General features: G+C 67.7%; 5 protein-coding genes across 9 annotated transcripts; 3 read left to right on the top strand and 2 right to left on the bottom strand.

Moving 5' to 3' along the window:
• The first annotated feature begins 2,203 nt into the window (after positions 1-2,203).
• On the top strand, positions 2,204-11,541 carry EFNA3 (ephrin A3). Of its 2 annotated transcripts, XM_030473754.1 has the most exons (5): positions 2,204-2,428; positions 9,415-9,704; positions 10,432-10,497; positions 10,630-10,707; positions 10,867-11,541. In XM_030473754.1, the coding sequence occupies exons 1-5, from the start codon at positions 2,307-2,309 to the stop codon at positions 10,986-10,988; spliced, it is 678 nt and encodes a 225-aa protein (XP_030329614.1). In that variant the 5' UTR covers positions 2,204-2,306; the 3' UTR covers positions 10,989-11,541. The 2 variants fall into 2 exon arrangements, with proteins under 2 accessions (XP_030329614.1, XP_030329615.1); XM_030473755.1 differs by lacking the exon at positions 10,630-10,707 and having other exon boundaries at positions 2,228-2,428.
• Positions 11,542-15,036: 3,495 nt separating this feature from the next.
• Positions 15,037-17,727, top strand: EFNA1 (ephrin A1). The gene is made up of 5 exons (XM_030473749.1): positions 15,037-15,227; positions 16,166-16,461; positions 16,542-16,607; positions 16,795-16,845; positions 17,018-17,727. Exons 1-5 carry the CDS (start codon positions 15,127-15,129, stop codon positions 17,131-17,133), a joined length of 630 nt encoding a protein of 209 aa, XP_030329609.1. The 5' UTR covers positions 15,037-15,126; the 3' UTR covers positions 17,134-17,727.
• A 924-nt stretch (positions 17,728-18,651) lies between these two features.
• Positions 18,652-21,477, top strand: SLC50A1 (solute carrier family 50 member 1). 2 transcript variants are annotated; one of them, XM_030473748.1, is made up of 6 exons: positions 18,652-18,730; positions 19,602-19,679; positions 19,766-19,889; positions 19,973-20,134; positions 20,217-20,336; positions 21,079-21,477. In XM_030473748.1, exons 1-6 carry the CDS (start codon positions 18,666-18,668, stop codon positions 21,169-21,171), a joined length of 642 nt encoding a protein of 213 aa, XP_030329608.1. In that variant the 5' UTR covers positions 18,652-18,665; the 3' UTR covers positions 21,172-21,477. The 2 variants fall into 2 exon arrangements, with proteins under 2 accessions (XP_030329608.1, XP_030329607.1); XM_030473747.1 differs by lacking the exon at positions 18,652-18,730 and adding an exon at positions 18,899-19,016.
• DPM3 (dolichyl-phosphate mannosyltransferase subunit 3, regulatory) lies at positions 21,428-23,468 on the bottom strand. 2 transcript variants are annotated; one of them, XM_030473753.1, is made up of 3 exons: positions 23,351-23,461; positions 22,973-23,278; positions 21,428-21,706 (listed from the first exon to the last, which is right to left on the bottom strand). In XM_030473753.1, exon 2 carries the CDS (start codon positions 23,270-23,272, stop codon positions 22,994-22,996), a length of 279 nt encoding a protein of 92 aa, XP_030329613.1. In that variant the 5' UTR covers positions 23,273-23,278; positions 23,351-23,461; the 3' UTR covers positions 21,428-21,706; positions 22,973-22,993. The 2 variants fall into 2 exon arrangements, with proteins under 2 accessions (XP_030329613.1, XP_030329612.1); XM_030473752.1 differs by having other exon boundaries at positions 21,428-23,278; positions 23,351-23,468.
• Positions 23,469-23,871: 403 nt separating this feature from the next.
• On the bottom strand, positions 23,872-25,214 carry KRTCAP2 (keratinocyte associated protein 2). Of its 2 annotated transcripts, none has more exons than XM_030473750.1 (5): positions 25,096-25,214; positions 24,617-24,771; positions 24,468-24,531; positions 24,255-24,321; positions 23,872-24,078 (listed from the first exon to the last, which is right to left on the bottom strand). In XM_030473750.1, the coding sequence occupies exons 1-5, from the start codon at positions 25,211-25,213 to the stop codon at positions 23,958-23,960; spliced, it is 525 nt and encodes a 174-aa protein (XP_030329610.1). In that variant the 5' UTR covers position 25,214; the 3' UTR covers positions 23,872-23,957. The 2 variants fall into 2 exon arrangements, with proteins under 2 accessions (XP_030329610.1, XP_030329611.1); XM_030473751.1 differs by having other exon boundaries at positions 24,894-25,201.
• Between the last annotated feature and the right edge of the window lies 1 nt (position 25,215).

Here is a 25,215-nt window from a genome sequence, read left to right as displayed (position 1 = left end):
CGACCGGTGCTTTGGTTGGGTCTCCCCTGCTTTGAAGCAGAGACCTGCTGGTCCTGCACAGGGGGATGGAGATGGGGGGCACCAGAGCTGCTTCGTGCTCAAGCGCTGCTTGAAGCCTCTCATGTACTCCTGGGAGCAAAGCCACCCGGCTGCAGTGTCCCCACCATGGATGCTGTGGTCAGCAAACCCATCCCAGCCTCCTTGGTATCGCCAAGCCCCAGGGGTTGCCAGCACCCACATGCATGTGCGCACAGGGTGATTTCGGTCACCAGCATCCCCGCGGGAGCACCGGGTGCATCCCGCCATGGCCCCACACACCAGGGTGCCCTGGCGCTGCGGGGTGCGCGCGGCTGCGTGCGGGTGCTGGCGGCGGCACACGCGTTGCCATGAGCGGGGGGGTTTCCATGTGGAGGTGTGTGTTGCCATGGGTTTGCCGAGCCACGGCGTTTCCATGGTGGCAGTGCGGTGCTGCCGAGGCCCTTCCAGAGGTGCGCAGCCCCCCCGGGATGCCCCAGCCCTGGGGGTGCATCGGGAGGGACCAGCATTACCACAAGCCCCCGGTGCCCCGGCCCTTACACACCCCCTCAGTGCACCCCACACCCCCCACCTCCCCCCCCCAGGCCCTTTTCCATGGGTTGTGTTTTCTTCAATTCACTTCTCCAGATGAATAATTAATAAGAGGCTTTTTTTGGTCCTCAGGGCCCTTTTGCCAGCCCCTTCCCCCTTCCTGGCAGGGCTCCGGTGGGGGTTTGGGCCCCCAGTGCCACTGGCACGGATGGGGCTGTGGTACAGCATCAGTGGTGCTGGGTCCCCATGAGGCTGAGGAAGAGCGACAGAGCCTCAGCAAGACCCTGGCCACCACCATCCTCATGTTTCTCCATGGGCAGGGGCAGCATCCGCATACCCAAAGGGGGTTTAGGGAGCACAAAAAGGGGCCTCAAGGGGTCCCGAGCTCCCCTGCAGTTTTGGGGAGCCAGAAACCCCCATGACCATGGCACTGGGCAGCTACAGCGTGTCACTTGCCCAGGCCTCGGAGCCACCACACCAGGCAGTGGGGACACGGGGACCCAGGACGTGGTGTTCGACCATGAGCCAGCTCAGCCCTGGCTCGATGCCTCCCTCCTGGTTTCATTTGCAAGCTCCCGGTGCTGCCAAATCCAACCGGAGCAGGGCCCATGGGGCCGGTGCCGGTGCTCCCATGGGGCAGGTCCCGGTGAGCTGCGTGTGCCTGCTCGTGTGCGCACACATGTGCCGGGGCGTGGATCACTTGGCACATGGGACCGCCGGGCGGTGCCGCGCTGCAGTTGCTAGGGGATCCAGCTCCATCCCCTCCTGGATGGAGTCCCCAGTGGGGACTGGCACCCCAAGAGAACCCACCAGCCCCATGGCTCCCGGGGTACCTCTGCGCCATTGATCCTTGGGGGGAAAACAAGGTGGGGTGTGGGACAGAGCCAGGGAACAGGCCCCATGGGTGGGTGCTTGGGCACATGCAGGCTCCTGGGGCGGGATGAGGCAGTTGGAGAACCTGGCGCTGTGGCTGTTGCTCCGCCGGCACCCCGGCATGCTGGCCCTGTGCCAGTGGTGAATGGATGGGTGCCCACCCTTCCCCGGGCATGTGTGACCCCCATGGTGCTGGCAGCAGCACTGCAAGAACCCTCTGGGCACTGATCCCCCCAGGCACATGGACCCATGGGAGCCCCACTGCTCCTACCTGGGGTGACCCCAATGTCAGTGGGACCTAGTGCTGGTGCCCCCACCTGCAGGGGTCCCGGTGAGACCCCAGTGTCAGTGGGACCTGGCACTGATGTCCGTAGCTCTGGGGGTCCCAGTGAGACCCCAATGTCAATGGAACCTGGCACTGATGTCTGTAGCTCTGGGGGTCCCAGTGAGACCCCAATGTCAGTGAGATCGAGTGCCTGTGCCCCCACCCCTGGGGTCCTGTTAAGACCCCATGGCATCTGATCCCGGTGGGACCCGGTCCTGGTCCCCGCACCTGCAGGGGTCCCAGTGAGACCCCAATGTCAGTAGGAGCATCCCTGATGCCCCCATCCTTGGGGTCCTGGTAAGACCCCGGTGGCACCTGACCCCAGTGAGATCGTGGGACGCGGCCCCGGTGCCCGATGCCCGCTGTCGGTGCCCGGTGCCGGTGCAGGCGGGCCCGGGGCGGCGACGGGCGCGCGCGCGGGGGCGCGGCGGCGGCGGGTGCGCGCGGGGCGGAGCTGGGCGCCGGGGGCGCGGGGCGCGGGCGGCTCCGGCTCCGTTCTCCATTCATCGGGATCGCGGCGGGGCTCCGCGGCGGCGGCAGGATGGCTGCTCGGCTGCCCGCGCTCCTGCCCCTGCTCCCGCTGCTGCTGCTGCTGCCGGGCCGGGGGCCACCGGGGGCCCTGGGCAACCGGCACGCCGTGCACTGGAACAGCTCCAACCCGCAGTGAGTGCGGGGCGGGCGCGGGGGGAGGCCGCCGGGACCGGTACTGGGAGGCGGTGTAAGGTGGGGGGTGTCCCCGGGGCCGGGGGGCGCCGCCGGGAAGGACGCGGCGGGGGCACGCAGCGATCGCGCTGAAGGATGCGCGCAGCGGCGGAGCGGGGGGGGGCGGCGGCGGCGGCGGCGGCGGCGGGGGGCGGACGGTCGGGGGGGGGCGCACCGGGACTGCGGGACCCCCCGGTGTCGGTGTCGGCGCGGCGCCCCCGTGCGGGCGGGGCTGCCGGGCCCCCCAGTGCCGGTGCGCTGCCGCTCCCGGCCCAGCGCACCTCGCCCTGCCCGCGGAGGCGGGGACCGCACCGGGGAGGCGGCAGCCGCCCGGCCGGACCGACCCGACCTGCGGTGGCGGCGGGTCGGGTCCCCGGGGCTGGGCTCGGCGGCTCCCGGCGCGGGTAGGTCGGTGGCACCGGGGGGCTGAGCCCCCCCTACCCCTCCCCGACGGCGCTGACCCGCCCCGCGGTGGGCACCGGGGCACCGCGGGAAGAGCACGACTGGGTCCGTGTCCCCCCGCCTCGGTGCGGCGGACCTCGCAGGGGGTCTCGGTGCGGCGCTCACGCCGCCAGACGCGCCCCCCGCCTGTCTGGGTGCGGGAGCGGCAGCGGCGGCACCGCGGGGGGGGGGCCGGCAGGTACCCGCCGCCCGCCCGGGTCATCCCTGGGAGGCAGCAGAGGGCGGCGGGGCCGGAGGCTCCCGTTGCGGGGGTGGCGGGGGGGGCGGGCGGAGGTGTTGTGGGAACCGCCGCCGGGAGGGAGCCGGTTGGTGGCCCCGGACCCCCGGCACCGCCCTCGTGCCCGGTACCGGGGCTGCGCCCTGCCCTCGCCCCCTGCTCCCCTCCCCCCCTTTCCCGGGGGTCTCCCGGCTGTGGGGGGATGCGATGGGGCTGACGCGGGGTGTGGGGTGCGATGGGCAGGGCTGGGCCGGGAGGGGGGACCGCGGGTGCTCGGTGGGTCCACGGGGAGCTGGAGCTGGAACTGAACCCGTCTCCCATTCCCATGCCGGTGCGAGGGCGTGGCGGGGCCTCACACCCAGCCGAGCATCCCCCGGTACCGGGGTGTGCTGAGGGTACCATGGGCTCCCCCCGCCCTGCACCCCTTTGTGTGATGAGGGGACGTGTGTGTGTGTGTGTGTGTGTCCCCCTCCCTGCAGCTCCTTCCCCTCCCATTGAGGTTGTGTCTCCAGGCGGAAGCTTGGGCCCCATAAATCGTGCGTGTGTGCGACGTGCCGAGGCGCAGCACAATGGCGAGGTGCTTGGCCACGCTTCGGCATCCCCCTGCACCCCGCTCCTCCACCCGCACCCTCTCACCCATGGCCTCATCCCCTCACCGTGACATTGCCGGGGCGTTGGCGGGTGCCATCACCCTGCCATGACTGAGACCGAGGGGCATCCTCTCCCCACCCCATCACCGGAGCCATGCGCCGTGACCCAGCGCTGCCCCGGGAGGGGACACAGGGTGCAGATGTGGGGTGTCGCAGCCAGACACCCGCACCCGCTGTGCACACGTCTCTGGCGCGGCGGCTGCGAGCGTCCGGCTCAGGGCACGGGCGACGCGGTGGGGGCGGCTGCGGCAGAGACGTGTCCCAGGGACTCCGGAGCTGATATTTATTGTTAGGCAGCACGGCAGCTCGCCCGCAATTACAGCCGCGCAGCAAAGTGTCTGGATTAGATAAATTATGGGGGGAATGAGGCTCCCTGGGCCGCAGCCGGCAAATCCCAGCAACCTCGCTGCAATCCCAGCAATAAACCAGCCCAGCGTGGCCCCATGGGGCTCTCTGGGGACGGGGGATGCCGCAGGCTCGGCTGCGGGTGCTCCTTGGAGGCTGCGATGGGCACCCCACAAATTGATGGCATCTCCCGCTGCGGCTCCCATCAGCAATGGGCTGCCCCATGGAGACCACCATGGTCGCAGCGGTGCTTTGGGGGACAACGGTGGTGCTGGGGGGCCGGGGAGGGCCATGGAGCACGCAGCGCACCCCTCACAAGCCGGTTTGCTCCGGGGAGGTGTGAAGGCGGGATCTGGTGTCTCTGCTCCTGCTTGGTCAGGTTGTTGGTCCGGCTGCACTTTCTGTCTGTCCTGTTGCCTCTGCCGGTGGCAGCGAGTGAGCCCTGGGGGCATGGGATGGTCCTCGGCCGGTCCCTGCCCTCTGTTCCCAAATCCTACTGGGAACAGGCACCGCAGCACAGAGGGCAAAGGTGTAGGCAGCCTTTGCCCCAGCGCTGGCGTTGAGGAGGGCGGCATCCCTAGGCATGAGAACATGCATTTCTGGGGTGCCCCATGGTGTGAGGCTGAGGGATCCCCACCCGAGGGGTGTCCCCAGCCAAGCCAGGCCCTCATGTGCCGGTGGAATGCCTGTTGGGTGTCCCAGGTGCCAAGGAAGGGATGGAGGTTCGTCCCCATGTGTTGGCACAGGCATGGCCGACTCCCCCTCCCACTGCTGCAGCCCCCAAGAGCCCCCCAGAGAGGAGCCACACTGTGACCCTGGTTCTGTTTTGGGTGCCTGAGGCCTCCTGGCACCCAGTGCCATGGGGGTGCAGAGTGGGGCGCTGTGGCAGGGGGGTGCACAGGGTGCTGGTGCATGGCTAAGGCAGGGGGATTAGGGCCCATTGGTGCTCAGGGAGGCCTCGATATCATGTGTGGCCCCCCGAGAGCTGCTGGTGCCGCCGCCACGCTCCCAGGTTTTGTCTGGATGAGTCTGTGTTGCAGGCGGTGAGAGCCAGAGCCAGCTCTTGAGAGCTCTTGTGTGGAGCTGCCGCTGCCCAGGGAGTGTCTGGCCCAGGAGAGGAGCCGCGGCCCCACTCTGCACCCGCTGGGGGACCCTGGGAAGGTCTGGGGGGACCCAAATCGCTGCTTCCTCTGTGGACACTGGGGCTGGACCTTGACATTAGGGCTGTGCCCTGCTGCATCCCTCCACCGCATCAGCTCGATGCTCATCAGCTGCTACCCCCCACCTCATGGCTGTGCTCTTCAGGCTTGTCCCCATGGGGTACAGAGCCCCCTGCCACCCATGGGTGCCGGCTGCGGTGCTGGGGGTGCCATGGGCCACTGCACCGGGCAGCACCGAGATCTGTCAACGCTGCCAGGGCCCGTGGCGTTCCCATGGGAGAAGGGGCCATGGCATCCCATGGGGTGAGACCATGGGGGCTGTCCTGGGGTGCAACAGGGCCGGGGCCACCTGCTCCTGCCCAGGCTGGTAATTGAGTCACTGGCTGCAGATTGATGGTTTAATTAAAACCCAATTAGAAACCTCATTGATCTTGTTAGCAAAGCAGGAAGGTCCGGGCTTTAGCAGGGATTAAAGGGATCGTGTGGCTGTCAATAGGGATGGGGAGTGTGTGGGTACCTGGGGGCAGTGCTGGGGGTCCCGGGGTACTTGATGAGGGCTGTGCCCCCCACCCCACAGTGGGCACAGCCTCATGGCCCCACAGTGCCTGGTGCCGCATCCCCCATCTCCAATTCCCGGAGCAGGGAGGTGGCCGCGGGGACACGGTGTGCCAGTGACGATGCCTTTGGTGGCTGTGCCGGGGGGGCCTGGCGGTCCGTGCCGTGGCACCGTGCCACCCGTGCGCGTGGGCTGCGGCGCAGGCACTGTCTGCACACGCGTGTGCGCGGCCGTCTGGGCGCCGTGACTGTGCAGCGCTGCTGCGTGGGGAGGGCCGGGGCTGGGGAGGGGGGGGGCGCCAGGCTGAGCCCGGTCCGTCTGTCCCGATGGACGGGCCGCGGCGGCGGATGCGCCTCCACCTCTCGCGGCCGCGCTGGAACGGGACCACATAAATCAACGGCACTTTTTTGTTCCCTTCTGATCGATGCGCCCCGGATGTGCCAAAAGGGCGACGCTGCCGGAGCCAAACAAAGAGGCCAAGCTGGGCTGGGAGGGGGTGTCCGCGCTGGCACCTCAGTGCTGGGGGGTACCGCGCCCTCACCCACATCAGTCGCACATCAACGTGGGGTGCTGAGCCCGGCTCTGGTTGTGCCCCCTTCCAGGCCTTTCCCGTACCGTGGGGATGAGTCTCCGTGGCGCGGGGGTCCTGGCAGGGGTCTGGTGCCCCGGTGCCGCCGCCGCCGCCGCCGGGGCGTGCTGCAGTGCACCAGGCGCTGCCGGCAGCGCAGCGGCGCTCCGCACGGGCGTATGGCAGCGGGTGGGAGCGGAGCGGCCGCCCGAGCTCAGCGGTGGCTGTGAAGCGCCAGGTAGCCGGGGTCCCGCCGGTGCGGGGCCGGTGGGCGCCGAGCCCAGCCCGTGCTCGGGACGGTGCTGCCAGGGGACATCCATCTGCCCAGCGCCGACAGGCTGCTGGAAGGTACCACTGCCTTTGCAAAGCCCTGCTCTAAAAACGCAGTCGTGCAGAAGTGATGCTGCCCGCTCCGCTCCTGCACTTAACCCTTCGGGCACTGCACTGCGGCCCCCGCAGGACGGGGGGTGTCCATCCTCACACAGGTCGCCTGTCGCTGGCGCTTCCTGCCCTGTGCTGCCGGGCAGTGCTGCAGGCAGAGCTGAGGGTGCTCTGGGGGATGACATTGGGGACACGCAGCTCTGTGGGTGCTGCTCTGCGCCCGCGGTTCAGGAGCCGAGCGTGGCAGGGACACGGTGTTGTGGCCAAAGTTGCTTCCAGAGCCCCTGGTTCTACCCATTTGGGGCCATTCTCCTGCACCATCCCCCCCCCCCAGCTGGTGCCAATGCTCTGATGCCTGTGAGCTCCCATGGGGCTCATTGCCATAGGGAGCAGGGCTCCTGATCCCCATCTGGGGTGCCCCGTGCCCCTTTGCAGTGGTGCTGGAGGGCCCCGGTCCAATGAGGCGCACCAATGGGGCAGCGCTCATTAGCGAGGCTGTTTACCAGGAGCCACATTCTTAATGAGCCCCAGTGTGGAGTCCCAGGGGTTGGGGTGCCCCAGTGCTGGGTGCTGCAGGGGAAGGAGGGGATCCCAGCACCACGGGACAGGGTGGGAGATGGACCAAGGTGTCAATCCTGCGGGCACAGAGACCTGGGGATGCGCTTCCTCCGGCCCTTCGCTCCCATGGCACAGCCATGGTGGGCGCTGGCCCCGGTGTGGGGTGCGCCGGCGTCCCGGCCCTGCATCCTGCATGGAGTTAATTGCGATTTGGTCCTCGGGGCCATTTCTTTAATAACAAGCCTTTTTCTCCCCCCTCCTCTCCTCACCACATCAAAGGCGGAAGATGAAAGGTCCCGGCGCCCCGCTGCTGAGCAAGGGTGGCTGCCTCAGCACCTCGCTGGCGCAGGAGTTGCCCGCCGGGTGCTGGGATAGCGGCTGCGTGGCGCGGGAGGTGCCACGTGGGGCTCCCTGCCCCATAGGTCATGAGGGCCGCGGGACCCCCCCATGGCCACCGCTGCCTGGGTCCCCCCTCTGCCGGCAGACACCGGGTCCCCCTTTGGTTCCCTGTGCCCGGCGCTGGGTGACGCGGCACTGGCGGGGTGCCGGGGCTCCCCAAACAGTGCCAGGGGCGCTGGTGCTGGGTGCGGCGTCTGCACACGCAGCCCTGCCCGCTGCCTGCCCAGCCCTGGCAGCCGGCTTCGCTCCCGGGTGGGGGGGGGCCGGGACCCCTCCGTGGGGTGAGGGGACCCCTCCGTGGGGTGAGGGGACCCCAAGTGCTGCATTTGCAGACCTGGATTTGCTCTGACCAGTGGGGACGGGCTGTGACAGGCTGAGAACACTGAGCCTGGAGAAGAGAAGCTGCGTGGAGACCTCAGAGCAGCTTCCAGTGTCTGAAGGGGGCTACAAGGATGCTGGAGGGGGACCTCCATCAGGGACTGGAGCGATAGGACAAGGGGTGATGGGTTCAAACTGAAACAGGGCAAGTTCAGGTTGGAGATAAGGCAGAAGCTCTTCCCTGTGAGGGTGCTGAGGCGCTGGCACAGGGTGCCCAGAGAAGCTGTGGCTGCCCCATCCCTGGCAGTGTTCAAGGCCAGGTTGGACACAGGGGCTTGGAGCAACCTGCTCTAGTGGAAGGTGTCCCTGCCCGTGGCAGGGGCTGGAGCTGGAGGAGCTTGTGGTCCTTTCCAACCCAACCCATTCCATGATCCTGTGACAAGTGGGGAAAGGGGTCCCGAGCCGGAGCGATGCACCGCAGGGATCCACACGTGCTGGGGTGCTGCCGAGTGAGGGACCCCCAATGCAGCGGGGCCGTGGGGGGCAGCGGGTGAGCTGGGCAATGGAGTGAGGGCTGGTGCTGCCGCGGCAGCTCGGGGCAGAGCTGTAATTAATTGGCAGGAGCAGCGGGTCAGCGTGGCAGCGGGGATTACCGCAGCCGGGATCTCCATCGGCTGCGGATTAGGAGCCAGCAGAGCCTCTCCTGAGTGGATCTGAGGGGATTGCTGCTCCTAATCAATGTAAATGAGGCTCCCCCAGGGCCACCCTTTATGGCATTAACGAACTAACGGGATTAGCCGGAGCGGGGTGAGAAATCCTCTCTCTGAGCTGCGGCGCGTGGCGGGGCCGGGGCCGTGGTGGGGCTGGGGAACACCGAGGACCCACCGCACCCAGGGCTGTGCGGTGAAGACCGGGAGCCGCATCCCACAGGGTGCCCAATGCCTGTGGGACCCCGGTGCCCATCGCCATGGCTGGGTCTGTCTGTCTGTCCTGCTGTGTCTGTCCCCTCCTTGATGCTGCCGGCATGTTCCCGGCAGGACACAGCAGCACTGCCTCCTGTGCCTGTTGTCTTGCACCCTGCATGTGGCACCCATAGCATCATCCCCAGCAGCACCCGTGCCCCCCTGAGCCGGTGATGCCATATGCGGGTCCACGGGGCTGAAGGATCCCACTGTGTCGGGCGCTCCAGGTAGAGGTTGAGCATCCCCCTGGGCTCCTCGCTCTGGGACCTGCCCCTTCTCCAGCGTCTGTGTCCCTTTTGAGGAGGGGGACATAGCATTCGGGAAGGTACAGGGGGGTGTCCCTGACCGCTGCCCCCCCTGTCCCCTTGCAGCCTGCGGCGGGAGGGCTACACGGTGCAAGTGAACGTCAATGACTACCTGGACATCTACTGCCCACACTACAACGCCTCGGTGCCCGAGCACCGGCTGGAGCAGTACGTGCTCTACATGGTGAACGCAGAGGGGTACCGCACCTGCAACACCAGCCAGGGCTTCAAGCGCTGGGAGTGCAACCGGTCCCACGCGCCCCACAGCCCCATCAAGTTCTCGGAGAAGTTCCAGCGGTACAGCGCCTTCTCGCTGGGCTACGAGTTCCGCGCCGGGCAGGAGTACTACTACATCTGTACGTATCCCCCCCACCCCAGCAACCCCCCAGCACCCACATGGGCCCTTCTGCATCCCCATCCCAGCCAGGACCCCCCACGCCAAACCCCCCACCGGTACCCCTGGAGTGGGTGCCTCGGGCTCAGGGATGGGGGTGTGGGGAGAGTTGGGGGGTGTGCGGGGGGGTCGTGATGCAGCGGTGAGATGGGGCATGGGGAGAGATGAGGGTGTGGGGGAGCAGAATTGGGGTACTGAGGTGTGCTGGTGCAGAATTGGGGTGCTGTGGGGTGCTGTAGGGTGCTGGTGCAGGATGAGGATGCTGAGGGGTGCTGATGTAGGATGGGGGTGTTGGGGAGTGCTGGTGTAGGATTGGGGTGCTGGCTTGTGCTAATGCAGAATTGGGGTGCTGAGGGGTGCTGGTGCAGGATGGGGAGGTTTTGGGGGTGCTAGTGCAGAATTGGGGTGTTGGGTGGTGCTGGTGCAGGATTGGGGTTTCAGGGGGTGCTGGTGCACGATGGGTGGGTTGGGGGGTGCTGGTGCAGGATGGGGGTGTTGGGGGTGCAGGGCGCTGCTGCAGGTTTAACTCCAGGGGGTGCTGGATGAAGCTGCTGCCTGCCCCCCAGCCCAGGGCTCACCTCAGGCAGGGCCAGCCCCCCCCATACCCCATCCCAGCGCCCCCCCCCCGCGGGTGCCCGGGGCTGGGGCCGCCCGCGGCGGAGCCCCCCCAGCCCGCTCTGTCCTTGCAGCCACCCCGACGCACAACCACCGCCGCGCCTGCCTCAAGATGAAGGTGTTCGTGTGCTGCGCCTCCAGTAAGTGCCCGGGGGCTGCGGGGGGCGGTGGCTCCCCCCCGGGGGGCGCTGTGGCACAAGGCGGCCGGGAGCATGGTCCCCATCCCCGTCCCCATCCCAGTCCCCGTCCCCATCCCTGTCTCCTTCTTGCAGCGTCGCACGCCGGGGAGAAGCCGGTGCCCACCCTGCCGCAGTTCACCCTGCGGCCCGAGGTGAAGATCGAGGACCTGGGTGAGTCCAGCAGAGCCCCCGGCCCCACCGCGCCGTGTGTGTGTGTGTCCCCCCCCTTGCCACCGCCACCCGTGGGGCCGCCCCAGCCATGGGGTGAGGGGTTTGGGGCCGCCCCAATGCCACTCTCACCCTCTTGTTGCTCTTCTTCCTTCCCCACAGACAACTTCAACCCGGAGATGCCCAAGCTGGAGAAGAGCATCAGCGGCACCAGCCCCAAGCGGGAACACTTGCCCTTGGCCGTGGCCGCCGCTCTCTTCCTCATGACGCTGCTGGCCTCCTAGCTCCCGGTGACAACGGGGGCCCCCCAGCCTGCTGAGAGCCAGCGGGGACCCCCGGGACCCCCGTCCCCTCCGCACCACCGCCCCCTGCCCACAGAGCCGCCCGTGGGGCAGGGGCCGATCCCGGCTGGCGCTTCCACCCTTCCTGATGGATGCGGCCGCATCTGCAGGGATGTGGCTCGGTGCTGCACCGGCCACCGACACCGTCCTGCTGGTGCCCAGGGCCGGGGCCCCCGCGGCCGGGCAGCCTGTACATACCTATATAGAGTCTATACATACTGTACAGAGAGCGACTATAGAGATATATCTACACTGTACCATAGGCAGCGGCGCTGGCCCCAGGCTGGCTTGTACATAGTCGAACGTGTTGGATTTTCCTCGTCTTCCGTGAAGACCCGACCTATGCAAACGCACAGACACTTTTTGGGGACAAAAGAAACCGAAACAGAACAAAAAAAACAAACAGTCTGAACCTTTTTTTCAAGTGCTTTGGCTGGTGATTTTCATATTCTGCTCTTAGTCTATTACAAAACCTAATAAAAGGATAAAAAAACCACCCCCTGTCACGTCGTGGCACACGGGAGCGGGTGCCATCACCATGGGCTCAGTGCCTCTGGCACATGGGGGGCACCACATTGCCCCTGAGGTACGGAGCATCCAGCCGGGAATGGGTGCTGCCTGCAGATGGAAGCATGGACACAGCCTGCAGGTAAGGGCAGTGTGTGGCCATGGGCAGGACACTGGGCACGGGCCCCTGGGGAGCGATGGCTGGGGAGAAATGGGTGCAGGAGAGTCTTCATCACCTCTTCACCATCCTCACCGGCTGCACGGGGCGAGTGGCCATAGGCCGGCACCTCAATGTGCCCGGGAGCCCCATGGGACTCCCCACATTGTCCCCCCCCAGCACCTCTGGCTCTGCTGGGGGCACGTGGCACATGCTGTGCAATGGCTCTGGGACATGGGGACACCCCTAAACCCCCCCAGTGTCTCCAGCACCAGAGGGAAGGGGCTGTGAGGGGAGAGGGTTCCCTGGGGCTGGGCTCACACCGAAGGGGGTGTCACTGGGAGCAGTGGGGTGCACCCAGCCCTGCGGCCAGCGCCCCATGGCCCCAGCAGTGCCGGGGAGCAGCCCACTGGGCTGGGGGGGCCCGGTGCCCCATAAGGCAAGGTGGGACATGGGGGGCTCCCCTCACCATGGCGCTGGGGCGGCCTCTCCCCCCCCCCCGGCAGCGGCGCTGCTGGGCGGTGGCTCCGTGTCCCGCCGGCCCAGGCTTGTCCCGGTGCGGGAAGAGCCGGAGAACCCGTCAGACGGGTCCTGGGTGCTGCCGGCAGGCGCCGGGCTCCCCACGTCCCCCCCTCCCTGCTCCTGCAGGCCTGGCCCCACTGCAGACCCCCCACCCCCCATCCATGGGTGTCACCAGCCTCTGCCCCTGGGGCGATGGGTGCAGGGTCTGGCTGCATCACCAAAGGACCAAGCCCGGCTGTGGGGACCAGCACAGCCCCTGTCGTGGCACAGGGCTGTGCCGGCAGCTCACAGTGTGGTGGTTTGGGGAGCCCAAAGCCGTTTTGGGGTGCATCGTGTTGGGGAGCAGGGGACCCATGGCCGCCCTGGCACGGTGTGACACCGTGAGCTCTGCTTGCGACATCCCTCCCGCTTCTCGCCTCGACCTTGGCACCGCTCTCCGGTGTGTGCATGGCACGTTTCCTGCTCAGTGGGGACCGGCCGCTGGGCTCCGTGCCCTCAGGCAAGGTGCAGCGTGGCAATGGGCCAGCCAGGAGCCTCCTGCGGTGCTGGGGGGGGGCTTCCACACAGGGCTGGGCACGGCGCTGGGCACAGCTGGACCGTCCCTTTGCATCAGCCCATGGTGGCATCGGTGGTGCCCAGGCAGGGCTGGGAGCATCCCGCTCTCCGGCCAAACGAAAGGGCCTGGCGTGGCCGGGCAGCCCCGGGGACGCGGCTCTGGCGTTGGGCCGTGCCTACCTGCCGGGCTGCACGCAGCCAGCACCACACGTCACCGCGGCCTTTACTCCTGGACGAGAAGCCATAAACCCCTGGTCACGAGCTCAGCGGCCTCTGCCCGGCCCCTCCTGCCTTGTGCCACCGATGGTGTCGGGAATGGTGTGAAATGACTTCACCTTTGTCGTGTGAACTGAGAGCATTGGCCCCGTTCCGGGCATTGGGGGGCGGTCCCTGCCTGGCACACACCGGGCAGTGCGGCTGTGACCGCAGGCACGTGTACGGCACTGCTGGCACCCATGGTGCTGCTGTGGGTGGGCACCAATCTGCACGGGCTGCTGACGATGCTATATATGATTCTGCCCACCCTATATGAGGTTCTGCCCACCCTATATGGGGTTCTGCCCACCCTATATGGGGTTCTGCTCACCCTATATGTGATTCTGCCCACCCTATATGAGGTTCTGCCCACCCTATATGGGGTCCTGCCCACCCTATATGAGGTTCTGCCCACCCTATATGGGCTGCTGCCCACCCCAACACTCATCCTGTCCCTGCCATGGCTCGACCCCCGCCGTTGAGCCCCAAGTGATGCAGCACTGGGAGGTACTGGGGCCCCCTCATTGCTGGGGCTGTCCCTAACAGGGAAGATGAGCTTGTCCTTCCTCCCCAGCGCAGCCGCCGATGTGGTGCCACGCTCTTGCCATGGGCCAGGCAGGGCAGTGAGGCTGGGACCTGGTTCCCAGCCCTGGCTCCGTGTGCTGGTGGCCCTACCCGCAGCTGGGTACCACATCCCAGGGGATGGATCCAGTGTGGCTCCCCCATCGCTGCTCCTTGTCTTGGTTTCCACAAACACCCAGCACAGGCCTGTCTCTGCCGTGGTGGCTGCAGCACCGGGGCGATGCCGGGACCTGGCGCTGACCAGCTCCCAGCACCATCCATCCGGCTTTGCCGGTCCCTGTGGTTTGCACGTGCCGCGCTCCGGTGCTGTGATCCCGGCCGGCTGCGGCCCAGGGGTGTTCCCGGGAGGTGCTCCCCTGTACAAGCCACGGCAGCACCAGCTTCCAGAGAGCTGGAGGCCTCGCATAGTCATCGCGGCGCAGGGAATGATGTCAGGCCTGGCCGCAGCGAGGCGGGATGAAAGGGAAGCAGCAGGTCCCGCTCCCGTGGGAGAGAGGCCAGGACATGGGGAGGACGTGGGGGGTGTGGGTGGGATGTGGGGCACCAGCCCCACACCTCAGCCTCGTGGGAGCTCTGGGCTGCCAGAGCCAAGAGGCGCTCTGTGGTTAGGGCCGCGGTGCCGGCGCCTGCCCGAGCCCCTGCGGGTGCCAGGGGAGCGCTGCTCGCACGGCTGCGGCGGCGGGCACGCAACATTACCCACGATCAATGGATCATTATGTCATAAACAAGAGGAAAGTTGTTTTGCAAATGCGGCTGAGTTATCACTTCCCAACACGGAGCATCCCTCCGCAGGACTGAGCAAGGAGGGATCCGTGTTGGGGGCACATGGAGGTGGAGAGTAAGCGGCTGCGCTGCCCAAAGCGCTGCAGCCCCTCACCCTGCACCGGGGGCCATGGGGGGATGTCACGATATAGAGCAAACAACAGCAAGGGATGTGGGGGGGGTTTGTCCAGTGCTGCCCGGGGAGGGCAGAGGCAGCTGATAAGGGCAAGAATGGGGGGAGCTGCCCTGTCCCCCCCCATGCCCTCCAGCACCTCCTTAGCAGCCACTGCAGCCCCCAACCCCGCTCACTTGCGGTCCAGCACCCCAGATAAAGGGGTTCCCACGGGGAGGGCTGGGGGGGCGACATGTCCGAGGGTCCCCCCATCACCCGGACCCCACTCGCGGCTGTCTCGAGGGGCCATCACCCCCCGGGGGCCTCACCCCCCCGCCGCCCATCACCCCGGTGCCTCGGCGGGGTGTGACCCCCCCCGCGCCCGCATCACTGGGGGTGATGCCGCCCCCCCCTCACGGTCGGTGCCATGGGGCGGGGGGGGGGGGGTTCGGTGCCCGGTGCCGGTGGCGCTCGGGGCGGCCCCCCCGCGCTGCCCGTAGTGTTGTTGTTGTGTCTCGCCCGGTGCGCGGGGCGGGGCGCGGGGCGGGCGCGGCGGCGGCGGCGGCGGGGCCGTACTTAAGGCGGGGGCCGGGCGCGGTGCCCGCCCGGCGGAGCGGCCCGCGGAGCGCATGGAGCGGCGGTGGCTGACCCTAGCCCTGCTGGGGCTCGGGCTGTGCTGGGCGGCGGCGGCCGAGCGGCACACGGTGTTCTGGAACAGCTCCAACCCCCGGTGAGTGCCGCCGCACCGGGACCCCCCCCCCGCCGCGCACCTCCACCGGCGGCCCCGAGGGCGCGGACGGCGCCGCTCCCTGCCGGGGCTGGGCGCTCCCCGGCGGCCTTTGTCCGGGGCGGGCGGCGCGGCCGGAGCTTCGGGCCGCCCGGGGAAGGTGGAGGTGCGGGTCGAGCCCGGTGCGGGGGGAGGCGGCGGGGCCGGCCCAGGTGCGGACCGGGGGGGCCTTTCCGTTCCCAGGGCCGAGCGGGAGCGGGGCCTCTTCCTTCCCCGCGGCGGTGGCGCGGCGCCAGCCCCGGCGCCGGGGCACAGGGAAGCGTGTTGACAAACACGGGGCTGGCCCCGGCTCCTGCCGCCTGGGCAGGATATGCGGGGGGGGGGGAAGGCCGGGATCGGCGCCCCCCAAGCCCCGGCTGCTCCCAGGTCCCGGCCTCGGGGTTGTGGGGTGACCCCATCCCCGACCCTAGCCTGTTGTAGGGCTGTGTGTGTCCATTCCTCCCCCCAGGGGTGAGCAGGGTTTGGGGGGTAGTGGGTGTCCCCCCGAGTTGGATGTGCTTTAAGAGGGGACCCCAGCGAGGCCTCTGACCGGCTGCCACCCCCCCGGGGTGAGGTGTGGGGAGCAGCAGGCGCTGCAGCCGGGCCGGCTGCCCCACGGGTATCGCTGCCGCCGCCTCCTGGCTCCAGCAGTGCTGGGGCAGGTCCCCTCCCTGCTCCCGGGGTGCGCTGGGAATGGGGGTGCTGGTATGGGGGGGGACTCCTCCTCCCAAAGCCAGCCTGGGCACTGTGGGACTGCCCAGGGAAGGGCAGACCGAAGCTCGCCCCTTAGAAAGAGCTGCTCTGCTGTCCCTTGGCCTTGTAAATCAGTGGGGGGGGGCTTTGGGGGTGCATGGGAAGGGCTCCTGCACCTCTCCCTATGGAGCTGACCCCTCCTGCTGCAGGTTCCTGTGGAGCGACTACACTGTGGAGGTGCGCCTCAACGACTACCTGGACATCATCTGCCCGCACTACGAGGAGGGGAGCGTGGACCCCCGTGCCATGGAGCGCTACACCCTCTACCTGGTGGAGCCCGAGGAGTACGAGGCCTGCAAGCCCCGCTCCAAGGAGCAGATCCGTTGGGAATGCGACAAGCCCAGCGCCCTGCACGGCCCCGAGAAGTTCTCCGAGAAGTTCCAGCGCTTCACCCCCTTCACGCTGGGCAAGGAGTTCAAGGAGGGGCACAGCTACTACTACATCTGTGAGAGCCCAGGGGGCTGCCGGGGTAGGGGGGATCCTGCTGGGTCCCCCCCCGGCCCTAACCCACCTCCTCCCTTGCAGCCAAGCCCATTCACCACCACGGTGAAGCATGCCTGAAGCTGAAGGTGATGGTGGCTGGCAAAGGCAGTGAGTATTGCCCGGATGCCCCTGCATCCCACCCCATTCCCACTCTCCTTTCCCAGCCCCGGTGTGGGCACACGGAGCACGGACCGGGACAGTGCTGGTGGCTGTGGGGGGACAGTCCCTGGTGCAGCCTGGCCATGGGGAGGTCCTTGGGGGCTGCCACAAGCCTGACCCTGTGTTTGCTTTGCAGCTCAGGCACCGCCTGTCCCTGCCTCTACGCAGAAGGGGAGGATCCAGGCAGGTAGGTTGATGGCTGCAAGGCAGAGAGATGTGTCCGGGTGGCCATGGGGCTGTGCTGGGCCCCACTGCTGTCCCCAGGGGAGCTGGTGGCAGCCCCTGCTTGGGGTGATGATGTGGGTCACGGCACCTCCCTCGGGGATGATGCTCACAGCTCCTCTGTCCCCATCGCACAGATGATGCAGCTGCGCACGTGCTGAGGAGCGTGGGGCAGAACTCGGCGATGAGGAGCACCAGCCCCTTCACCTTCATCAGCCTCCTCGTGCCCCTCCTGGTGCCGCAGGGGCTGTGACCGCTGCGCCGGGCCCGGATGGACCATGGCTGCGGCCGCCGGGGATGGAGCTGGGATGCAGGGGGGGAACCCCGTGGTCCTTATGTGCACCCCGGGGCCGCCTGCCCTGCGCACGTCTGGGCGAGGGGAGAAAGGGTTTGTCAGTATTAGAGGGCTGGAGGGCCCGAAGCCAAAGCTGAGCAGCCAAAGCCCTCGGGCCCCCCTGGCCCTCGCAGGACGTCGAGGCTGAGCAGGAACCTGGGGCTGGAGCTGCCCCGGACTGGAGGGGAGCGGGGGGCTGGTTCCCCTGGACCGGAGCTCACCGTGGGGGGGTCTCCACCGTGTCCTGCCGACGGGGCTGTGGTCCCTCGGTGTCCCCGGCGCTGGGAGCCTGGATGTGTGTGAGATGCCCAACAGCAGCCAGCGGAGTGGGGCTGTGCAAGCCATCCCCCTTCTCTATCCTTCACCCCACACCCCCCTTTTACCTTCCCCGGTGCTGGAGGGGGACCCCCCCCTGCCAGCACCACCCATGGTGGGTGCTTTGGGCACCCCCATTTGTACAGCTTTCTAACGGGAGTTTTTATACTATTGTCTTGAATAAATAACCAAGACCAATAAGAACGTGGGGATGGGGAGGGGTCTGGCCCCCACACCGTGTGCCTGAGCTGGCCTGGCCTTGGCAGGAGCAATGGCCCATGTGGGGCATTTGTGCTGGTCAATTACTTAATTGGCTGGTGCTTGGGGAGGGCTTTGAAGTGGAAAAGGGCCGCAGTTTGCTGGTGCCATCGGTTGTCTCCATCTGGCGACACGGAGCCCCCCGAGGTTTGGGGGCGGGTGTTTTATCTCCTTCCCTGTGCATTGGGATGAGCTTCCAGGCCTGGGGCGGTGGGGAGGGGGCCGAGGTGCAGCCAGAGCCCCAGGGGGTGGAGGGGAATGGGAGCGCTGGGAGTGGGGGGCTTGGGGATCACAGTGGCGTGAGACCTTGGGGCTGCAGGGGCTTGGGGAGGTGGGATCCTAGGGAATGGGGATCGCAGGGATGTGTGACTCCAGGGTGTGGGAATGGGGGGGTCCTGGGGAGGGGGGATCACAGGAATATAGGGATTGGGGGGGTCCTGGGGAGGTGGGATCACAGGGATATAGGGATTGGGGGGTCCTGGGGAGGTGGGATCACAGGGATATAGGGATTGGGGGGTCCTGGGAGGTGGGATCACACGGATATAGGGATTGCGGGGTCCTGAGGAGGTGGGATCACAGGGATATAGGGATTGCGGGGTCCTGGGGAGGTGGGATCACAGGGATATAGGGATTGAGGGGTCCTGGGGAGGTGGGATCACAGGGATATAGGGATTGGGGGGTTCTGGGAGGTGGGGTCACAGGGATATAGGGATTGGGGGGGTCCTGGGAGGTGGGATCACAGGGATATAGGGATTGGGGGGGTCCTGGGAGGTGGGATCACAAGGATATAGGGATTGGGGGGGTCCTGGGAGGTGGGATCACAGGGGTATAGAGATTGGGGGGTCCTGGGGAGGTGGGATCACAGCGGTGTGTGACCCATGCAGGCGGACAGGCTCTGGACCGGTGGGGGGACCGCAGTGACGGAGGTTCCCGGTGAGCTGCGGTACGAGCCCGGGGATGCGGGGTCCTTGGTGTGGGGGGGCGGATACTGCGGGTAGGTTCGAGCCGTCCGTTCGCCCCCACCCGGCCCCTCGGTGCCATGGCCCGATGCGGGGGGAGGGCCCCCGCCCGGTGCTCGGCCGGCCCCGCCCCGGTAGTGCGTCCCGCCCCGCCCCGCGCGGGCAGCACCGCCCCCGCCGGTGCCCGGTACCGCGGCCCAGCATGGCCCCGCCGCCGCTGCTCGCCGCCGCCTGCCTCGGCTGCACCGTGGCCATGTTCGGGACCGGGCTGTGAGCGCCCGTGCGGGGGGACACAGCGGGGTGATACGGAGGGCGGTGGGGCCAGTTTGGGGGTGCAGAGGGGCCAGTTTGGGGGTGCAGAGAGGCAACGGGGGGATGTGGGGTGCAGTGGGGCCAGTTTGGGGGTGCAAAGGGGCAATGTGGGGTGCAGTGCAGCCAGTTTGGGGTGCAGGGGGGCAATGGGCGAATGTGGGGTGCAGAGGGGCTATAGAAGGGGGTGTGGGATGGAGTAGGGAGGGCAGTGGGGCAGTTATGGGGGAGAGTATGGGGGGGGGTGTATGTGGGGTGAGGTGCATTTGGGCCAGTTTGGGGGGCGCAGGGATGCCCATGGGGGCTGTGGGAGGATTGGGGTGCAGTGGGGAGGACAGTGGGGGGGTGCAGTGGTTTCCATTGGGTGCTTGTGCAGAGGGTTTGGGGGTGCAATGGAAGAGGGGTGCAGCAGGCACTGGTGGGCTTTGGCGATCACAAGGGCAAAGGGGTGGTGACAAGTTGGGGGGTGCAGGTTTTGGGGTGCCCGTTGCCTGCAGGGACCATGGTGCTGGCACCCAGGAGCCTGCCCCGCTCCACTCTCCATAGGTCCGACCTGCGCCAGATGTTGGCAACCAAGAGCGTGGAGAACATCCAGTTCCTGCCTTTCCTCACCACCGACGTCAAGTACAGCGGGGCCCATGTAGTTTGGGGGGCACACGGTGGTGCTGGGGGGCAGCACCCCCAGTGCCAAGCACCTCTTTGCCCCACAGCAACCTCAGCTGGTTGGGCTACGGGTGCCTGAAGCAGGACTGGACCCTGATCACTGTCAACACCATCGGCGCAGCGCTGCAGACCCTCTACATCCTGGTGTACCTCTACTACAGCCCTGCAAAGGTGGGGAGCAGCCTGGGTTGATGGGGATGGGGGGGCATAGGGGGACCCTCACCCTGACGGTGTCCCCCCCCCGTGCCCCGCAGCGCATGGTGCTGCTGCAGAGCCTGGTGCTGCTGGCGGTGCTGGCCACGGGCTACGGCTACTTCACGGTGGCGGTGGGGGACGCGCGGACGCGCCTGGCGCGCCTGGGGCTCTTCTGCAGCGCCTTCACCATCAGCATGTACCTGTCGCCGCTCGCAGACCTGGTGCGTGGGGCCGGGGGGGTGCTTTGGGGGGGGGGCCGCGGTGGTACCGGCGCTGCCCGGCCCCAGCCTGGTCCTGCCGTAGGCCAGGGTGGTGCGGAGCAGGTCGACGCGCTGCCTGTCCTTCCCCCTCGCCGTCACCACGTGCCTGGCCTCCTCCAGCTGGACGCTCTACGGCCTCCAGCTCCAAGACCCCTACATCACGGTGCGTCGGGGGGATGAGGGGTGCTCCCCTTTCCCTTCCCCTTCCTCTTCTCTTCCTCTTCCTTTTCCCCTTTCCCTTCCCTTCCCCTTTTCCTTCTCTTTCCCCTTCTGTTCCCTTCCCCTTCCTCTTCTCTTCCCTTTCCTTTTCCCCTTTCCCTTCCCTTCCCCTTTTCCTTCTCTTTCCCCTTCTGTTCCCTTCCCGTCCCATCTCATTCCATCCCGTCCCATCTTATCCCATCCCGTCCCATCTTATCCCATCCCATCCCATCTTGTCCCATCTCATTCCATTCCATCCCATCCCATTTCATTCCATCCCGTCCCATCTTATCCCACCCCATCCCGTCCCATCATCCCATCCCATCTTGTCCCATCTCATTCCATCCCGTCCCATCCCATCTCATTCCATCCCGTCCCATCTTATCCCACCCCATCCCGTCCCATCATCCCATCCCATCTTGTCCCATCTCATTCCATTCCATCCCATCCTGCCTCATTCCATCCCGTCTCATTTCATCCCATCCCATCCCACCCCACGGCGCTCAGCTGAGCGGTGGCACTGGGTTGACCCCAGTCCATCACTGTGTGTCACACGGCAGAGCCTGTGCCTGGGCTCAGGGACACGAGGATCGATTCCCATTAATTAACTCCTATAAGGCCAATAAATGCCCCCCGGAGCTGCGTGGATCCGGATCCGCTCCCCCCATCCCACGGGTGGATCCGGATCCGCTCCCCCCACCCCGCAGGTCCCCAACGTGCCGGGGATCGTCACCAGCATCGTGAGGTTCTGGCTCTTCTGGCGGTACCGGGACAAGCCCCACAGACCCCTCCTCACCTGAGGGCCCCGACCATGAAGGACACCCCCCCCATCCCAGTCTGCTCCAGTACAGACCATTTCGGTGCTGAGCGCCCCAGGAGGGCACCTCCTGCCCCTGCAGTTCACCCTCACCAGCATCCCCCCAGCCCTTGGTCCCTCCATGTCGGGTTGGGCTCAGCGATGCCTTTGGGGTGCCAGGAGCACCCCCCCCGGCTCCCATGGGACAGTTTTCCATGCCCGGTGCCAGCTGGCGCTGCCGGGAAGCCCCACGTAGTCTCTTTTGTACCCATTTAAGTGCCTTTTAATAAATCAGAGACTCTTCCCGGTGCCGCGTTGGGGTGCCCTCCCTTGGTGTGGGTCTGGGGGCTCATCCCACTTTCCAGCAATGTGGAAGCATCAGCCTCGGATGGGACCCAGGGGATGGTGGCACTGCCTGGGAAGGCTGCGCTGACTCCCCCCCCGAAGCAGCAGCCTGGGGCCACTGGTCACAATGGGGACGGAAAAGGCCTCTGTGGCTTGAACACGTTGGCGTGGACCCAGAGTCGATGAACAATGATCTGGAATGAAGCCACCAGGCAAGTGCATGAGCAGGGGACAGGAGCGTGGTCGGGTGACAAGTTATACAACGAACACCACAGCCTTGGGAAAGGTGACAGCAGACACCCCCCCATGGGGCAGGAGAGCCCCCTATGGGGCAGGAGAAACCCCCCCCCGGGGCAGGATTAAGGGATGGTGACGCAGGCGGATCAAGGAAGCGGTGACGACGATGTTGGCAGAGCCCGAGCGGCGGCTCAGACGCTGGTTCACACCTTGTGCCTGGGAAAAGTCAACACGGACGGGGCAGGACCGGGAGCGGGATCAGGATGGGAGCAGGACCGGGAGCTGGATCAGGATGGGAGCAGAACCGGGAGTGGGATCAGGATGGGAGCAGGACCGCGAGTTGGATCAGGATGGGAGCAGGACCGGGAGCAGGACAGAAGCGGGACTGGGAGCAAGACCGGGATCAGAGGCCGAGCTCCGGGTGGCTCCGGCTGCGTGTGCCGGGAGCACCAGGACATGGCCCCATGGGGAGGCCGGAGGCGAGCGCCTGCAGCAGCATGAACCCAACAGGGAGACGCTGCCGCCCTCCGTGTGGGGGTGAGGAGCCCAGGGAGGGCTGCGAGGAGCCCGCAGTAGCTGCAGTTCCTGCCCTGTGGTCTCTGCCCCCGGTACCGACCCCGGGGCGGTGCCACCCCGACGCTGCCCACCCAGCTCCGCGCTGCCGCTGCTGCGCAGGAAACAGCTCATTAGTTCCTCCTGCTAATTACGCCGAGTCCTCCCGCCCCGTGCGAGCTGCTCCCGGCTGCGGAGCCGCTCATTAAGAACAAGAAAGTCCTTTTGGCTGGAATGTGAAGCAGCTGCGGGGAGGCAGGTCCCGGCGTGTGGCACCGCGCAGCGGCCGCAGCGTGGGGCTGAGCCCTCCCCCGGACACACGGGACCCCCGGGTGCTGCGTTGTGAAGGCTGCGCCGCCCGCTCCACCCCGCGGAGGTCCCTCCTTCTCCCGCTGGAATCCGGCTGCGGCGGCCGGGATGAGGCTGCAGGAGCTCCCGCCCGACGGCGGGAACCGCATCAGAAGGGAAAGCGCTGTGCCCGCGGAGCCGGTCCCGGCCGCGCCGCCTCCATCCCCATCCCAGCGCCGGGCTCCGAGCGGCAGCGCCGAGACGGGGGAGGCCGGGGCGGGCTCCGCGCAGCGCGGGGGGAACTGGGGGGGACCCCCCCGCAACCAGCCTCAAGCAGCGCCCCGGGGACCCCGGGTGTCCCCCTCCGGGCGCACCGGACCCACCGTCCCCGCGGTTTATGGGGCTCAGAAGCGCAGCCCGCGCCGGGCCAGGTCCGCCCGCGCTTCCCGGATGTGCTCCTGCAGCTCGGCCGCCGCCTCCTCGCAGTCGTTGAAGGTGGCGAGGCGGAAGCCCACGGTGGCCAGCGAGTAGCAGCCGAAGGCCACCAGCAGGTACACGGGCAGCGGCAGCAGGGCCTGGCGGAACGGCGCCGGTAACCGCAGCCCCGGCGGCGCCAGCGCCAGCGCGGCCCATGCGGAGCCAAACAGCGCGAGTCCGCACAGCCACTGCCCCAGCTTGGTCATGGCGGCCTGCGGGGAGAGCGGCCGTGAGATCCCGCCCGGTCCCGGTTCCGGTCCCGTTTCCCCCCCCCGCCCCGGTACCGGCTCCGTTGTCCCGGGCCCCACGCTCCTGCCGTCGCTAAGATGACGTCCCGGCCGCGCCGCAGCGCGGGGGCCGCTGGAAGTTGTAGTTCGGGGTAGCGCCACGTCGCTTAACTCATGCACAGCGGGAGGCCCGTGCAGCGCCCCCTGCCGGCGGGGCGGGTGACCTCCACACACCCCTCCCCCCTTCCGTTCCCGTTCCAGCCCCCTCCCGTTGCGGGCCCGGTGCCGCAGGAAGCACCTGGCTTCCGCCGCATCCGGCCGCGGTGCTGGCGTGGGAGCGGGTCCTGCCAGCCCTCCCACGGCTCCCAGCACCCGGAGCCTTCCCACGGCCACCCCCGTCCTCTTTGTTCCCAATGGCTGCACCAGCGGATGAAGTGTGCTCCCCCCATCGCCCACCGGAGCCCCCCAGCACTGGTGAGCAGGGAACCCACCGCAGCCTGAGTGGGGCCACCCTCTGGCACACAGCAGTGAGAGGAAACTGAGTAGAGGAACCAAAGCCACTGCTCTGGACATGGAGCTACAAAGAAATGGCTTTATTGGGGGGCCAGGAGCCCCAGGCTGGCCCGGCAGGGAGGGGGCTGCCCTGGGGAGGGGCTGCAGGACATCAATTCCTCTTCCTGCCTTTGCCGATGGCCTTGGCGGGAGCAGCGATGGGCGCTGCGGACTGGTAGAGGGTGGAGGAGATCTTGTTGATGTAGTAGAGGCCGACCATGGAGAAGATGAGGCTGTGGGTAAAGAAGAGATGAGGGTGCTCAGGCAGGCAGGAACACACCGGGATGAACCAACACCTTCGCCTTCGATCCCACTGGGGGTCCCCGGCCCTCTCCCAGCCGGGACCCCATCAGCAGCCGCAGCAGCACAACGGCCGCTCCTCACCCTCCCGAGCCGGGTCTGCACTTACCAAGTGGTCACGCAGACGCGGTGAATGAGGCCGGAGGCAAAGAGAGCCAGCAAGAGGCAGGTGAGGACTGCGGGAAGAGCAGGAGGGAGCGATGCAGCCCCAGCGCAGCGGGTCAGGGCTGCAGCAGAGCCCTTCGGCCCCATAGGCAGGGCAGGGACACCCCCAAACCCCTCCCCATGGGCCCCGCTGTCCCCCCGGCCCCGCAGCACTCACTCTCCGGGAATATCTTGGCCTGGAAGCCCTTGCCGAAGACGAGGTTCTCCAGGTTGTTGAAGGCCTGGCTGGGGGGTTAAGGACTGTATCGGGGCCGTAACGAGGAGGCGCCGCAGCCCTGGTCCCCGGTGCCACCGCGCAAAGGATACGGTGAGGGAGCAGACGAAGAGCGCGGAGCCCAGCAGCCCGCCCTGGATCGTCAGCCACTCGGTGGACGCCAGCTGCCGGCTGTACATCTGCATCCCGGCGAACAGCAGCAGCGATAACAGCGACGACAGCGCCAGAGACGTGCCGGTGCCTACGGCTGGGACCGGGGGGGACGCTTTAGCGGGGACACCGGGACCGAGCCCTCCCCGCCCCTCACTCCCGGTCCCCCCCCCTCCCCCCCGCTACACTGCCGGTGTCCCCCCCATCCGCCGCCGTTACCCATCGTGCCCCGCGGCGCCGCCCCGGTGCCGTCCCGGTGCCGCCGCTCCGCGCACTGCGCCCGCGCCGGGAGGCCCCGCCCCGCCGCGCTCGGTGCTGCCCCCTGGCTGCCGGGCGCGGGGCTGCGGCGCCCCCTGGCGGCGGGCAGAGGCGCCGCCGTCCTCGTGTTCCCCCCTCTCCTCCCCGGTACCAGCCCCGGTACCGGCTCCGCGGGCTCCGCGCAACGAACCCGCCCCCGGGGGTGCCCGGGGGGTGCTGCGGGATCCTCCCGGTGCCGCCGCTCCCCCCCCAACCCCCCCGTTCCCGGTCCTGCTGAGCATGC

Source organism: Strigops habroptila, chromosome 22 (assembly GCF_004027225.2).
Source record: "Strigops habroptila isolate Jane chromosome 22, bStrHab1.2.pri, whole genome shotgun sequence".
NCBI lineage: Eukaryota > Metazoa > Chordata > Aves > Psittaciformes > Psittacidae > Strigops > Strigops habroptila.
Note: the sequence above shows the minus strand (reverse complement) of the source record. Positions and strands in the feature narration are given on the sequence as shown.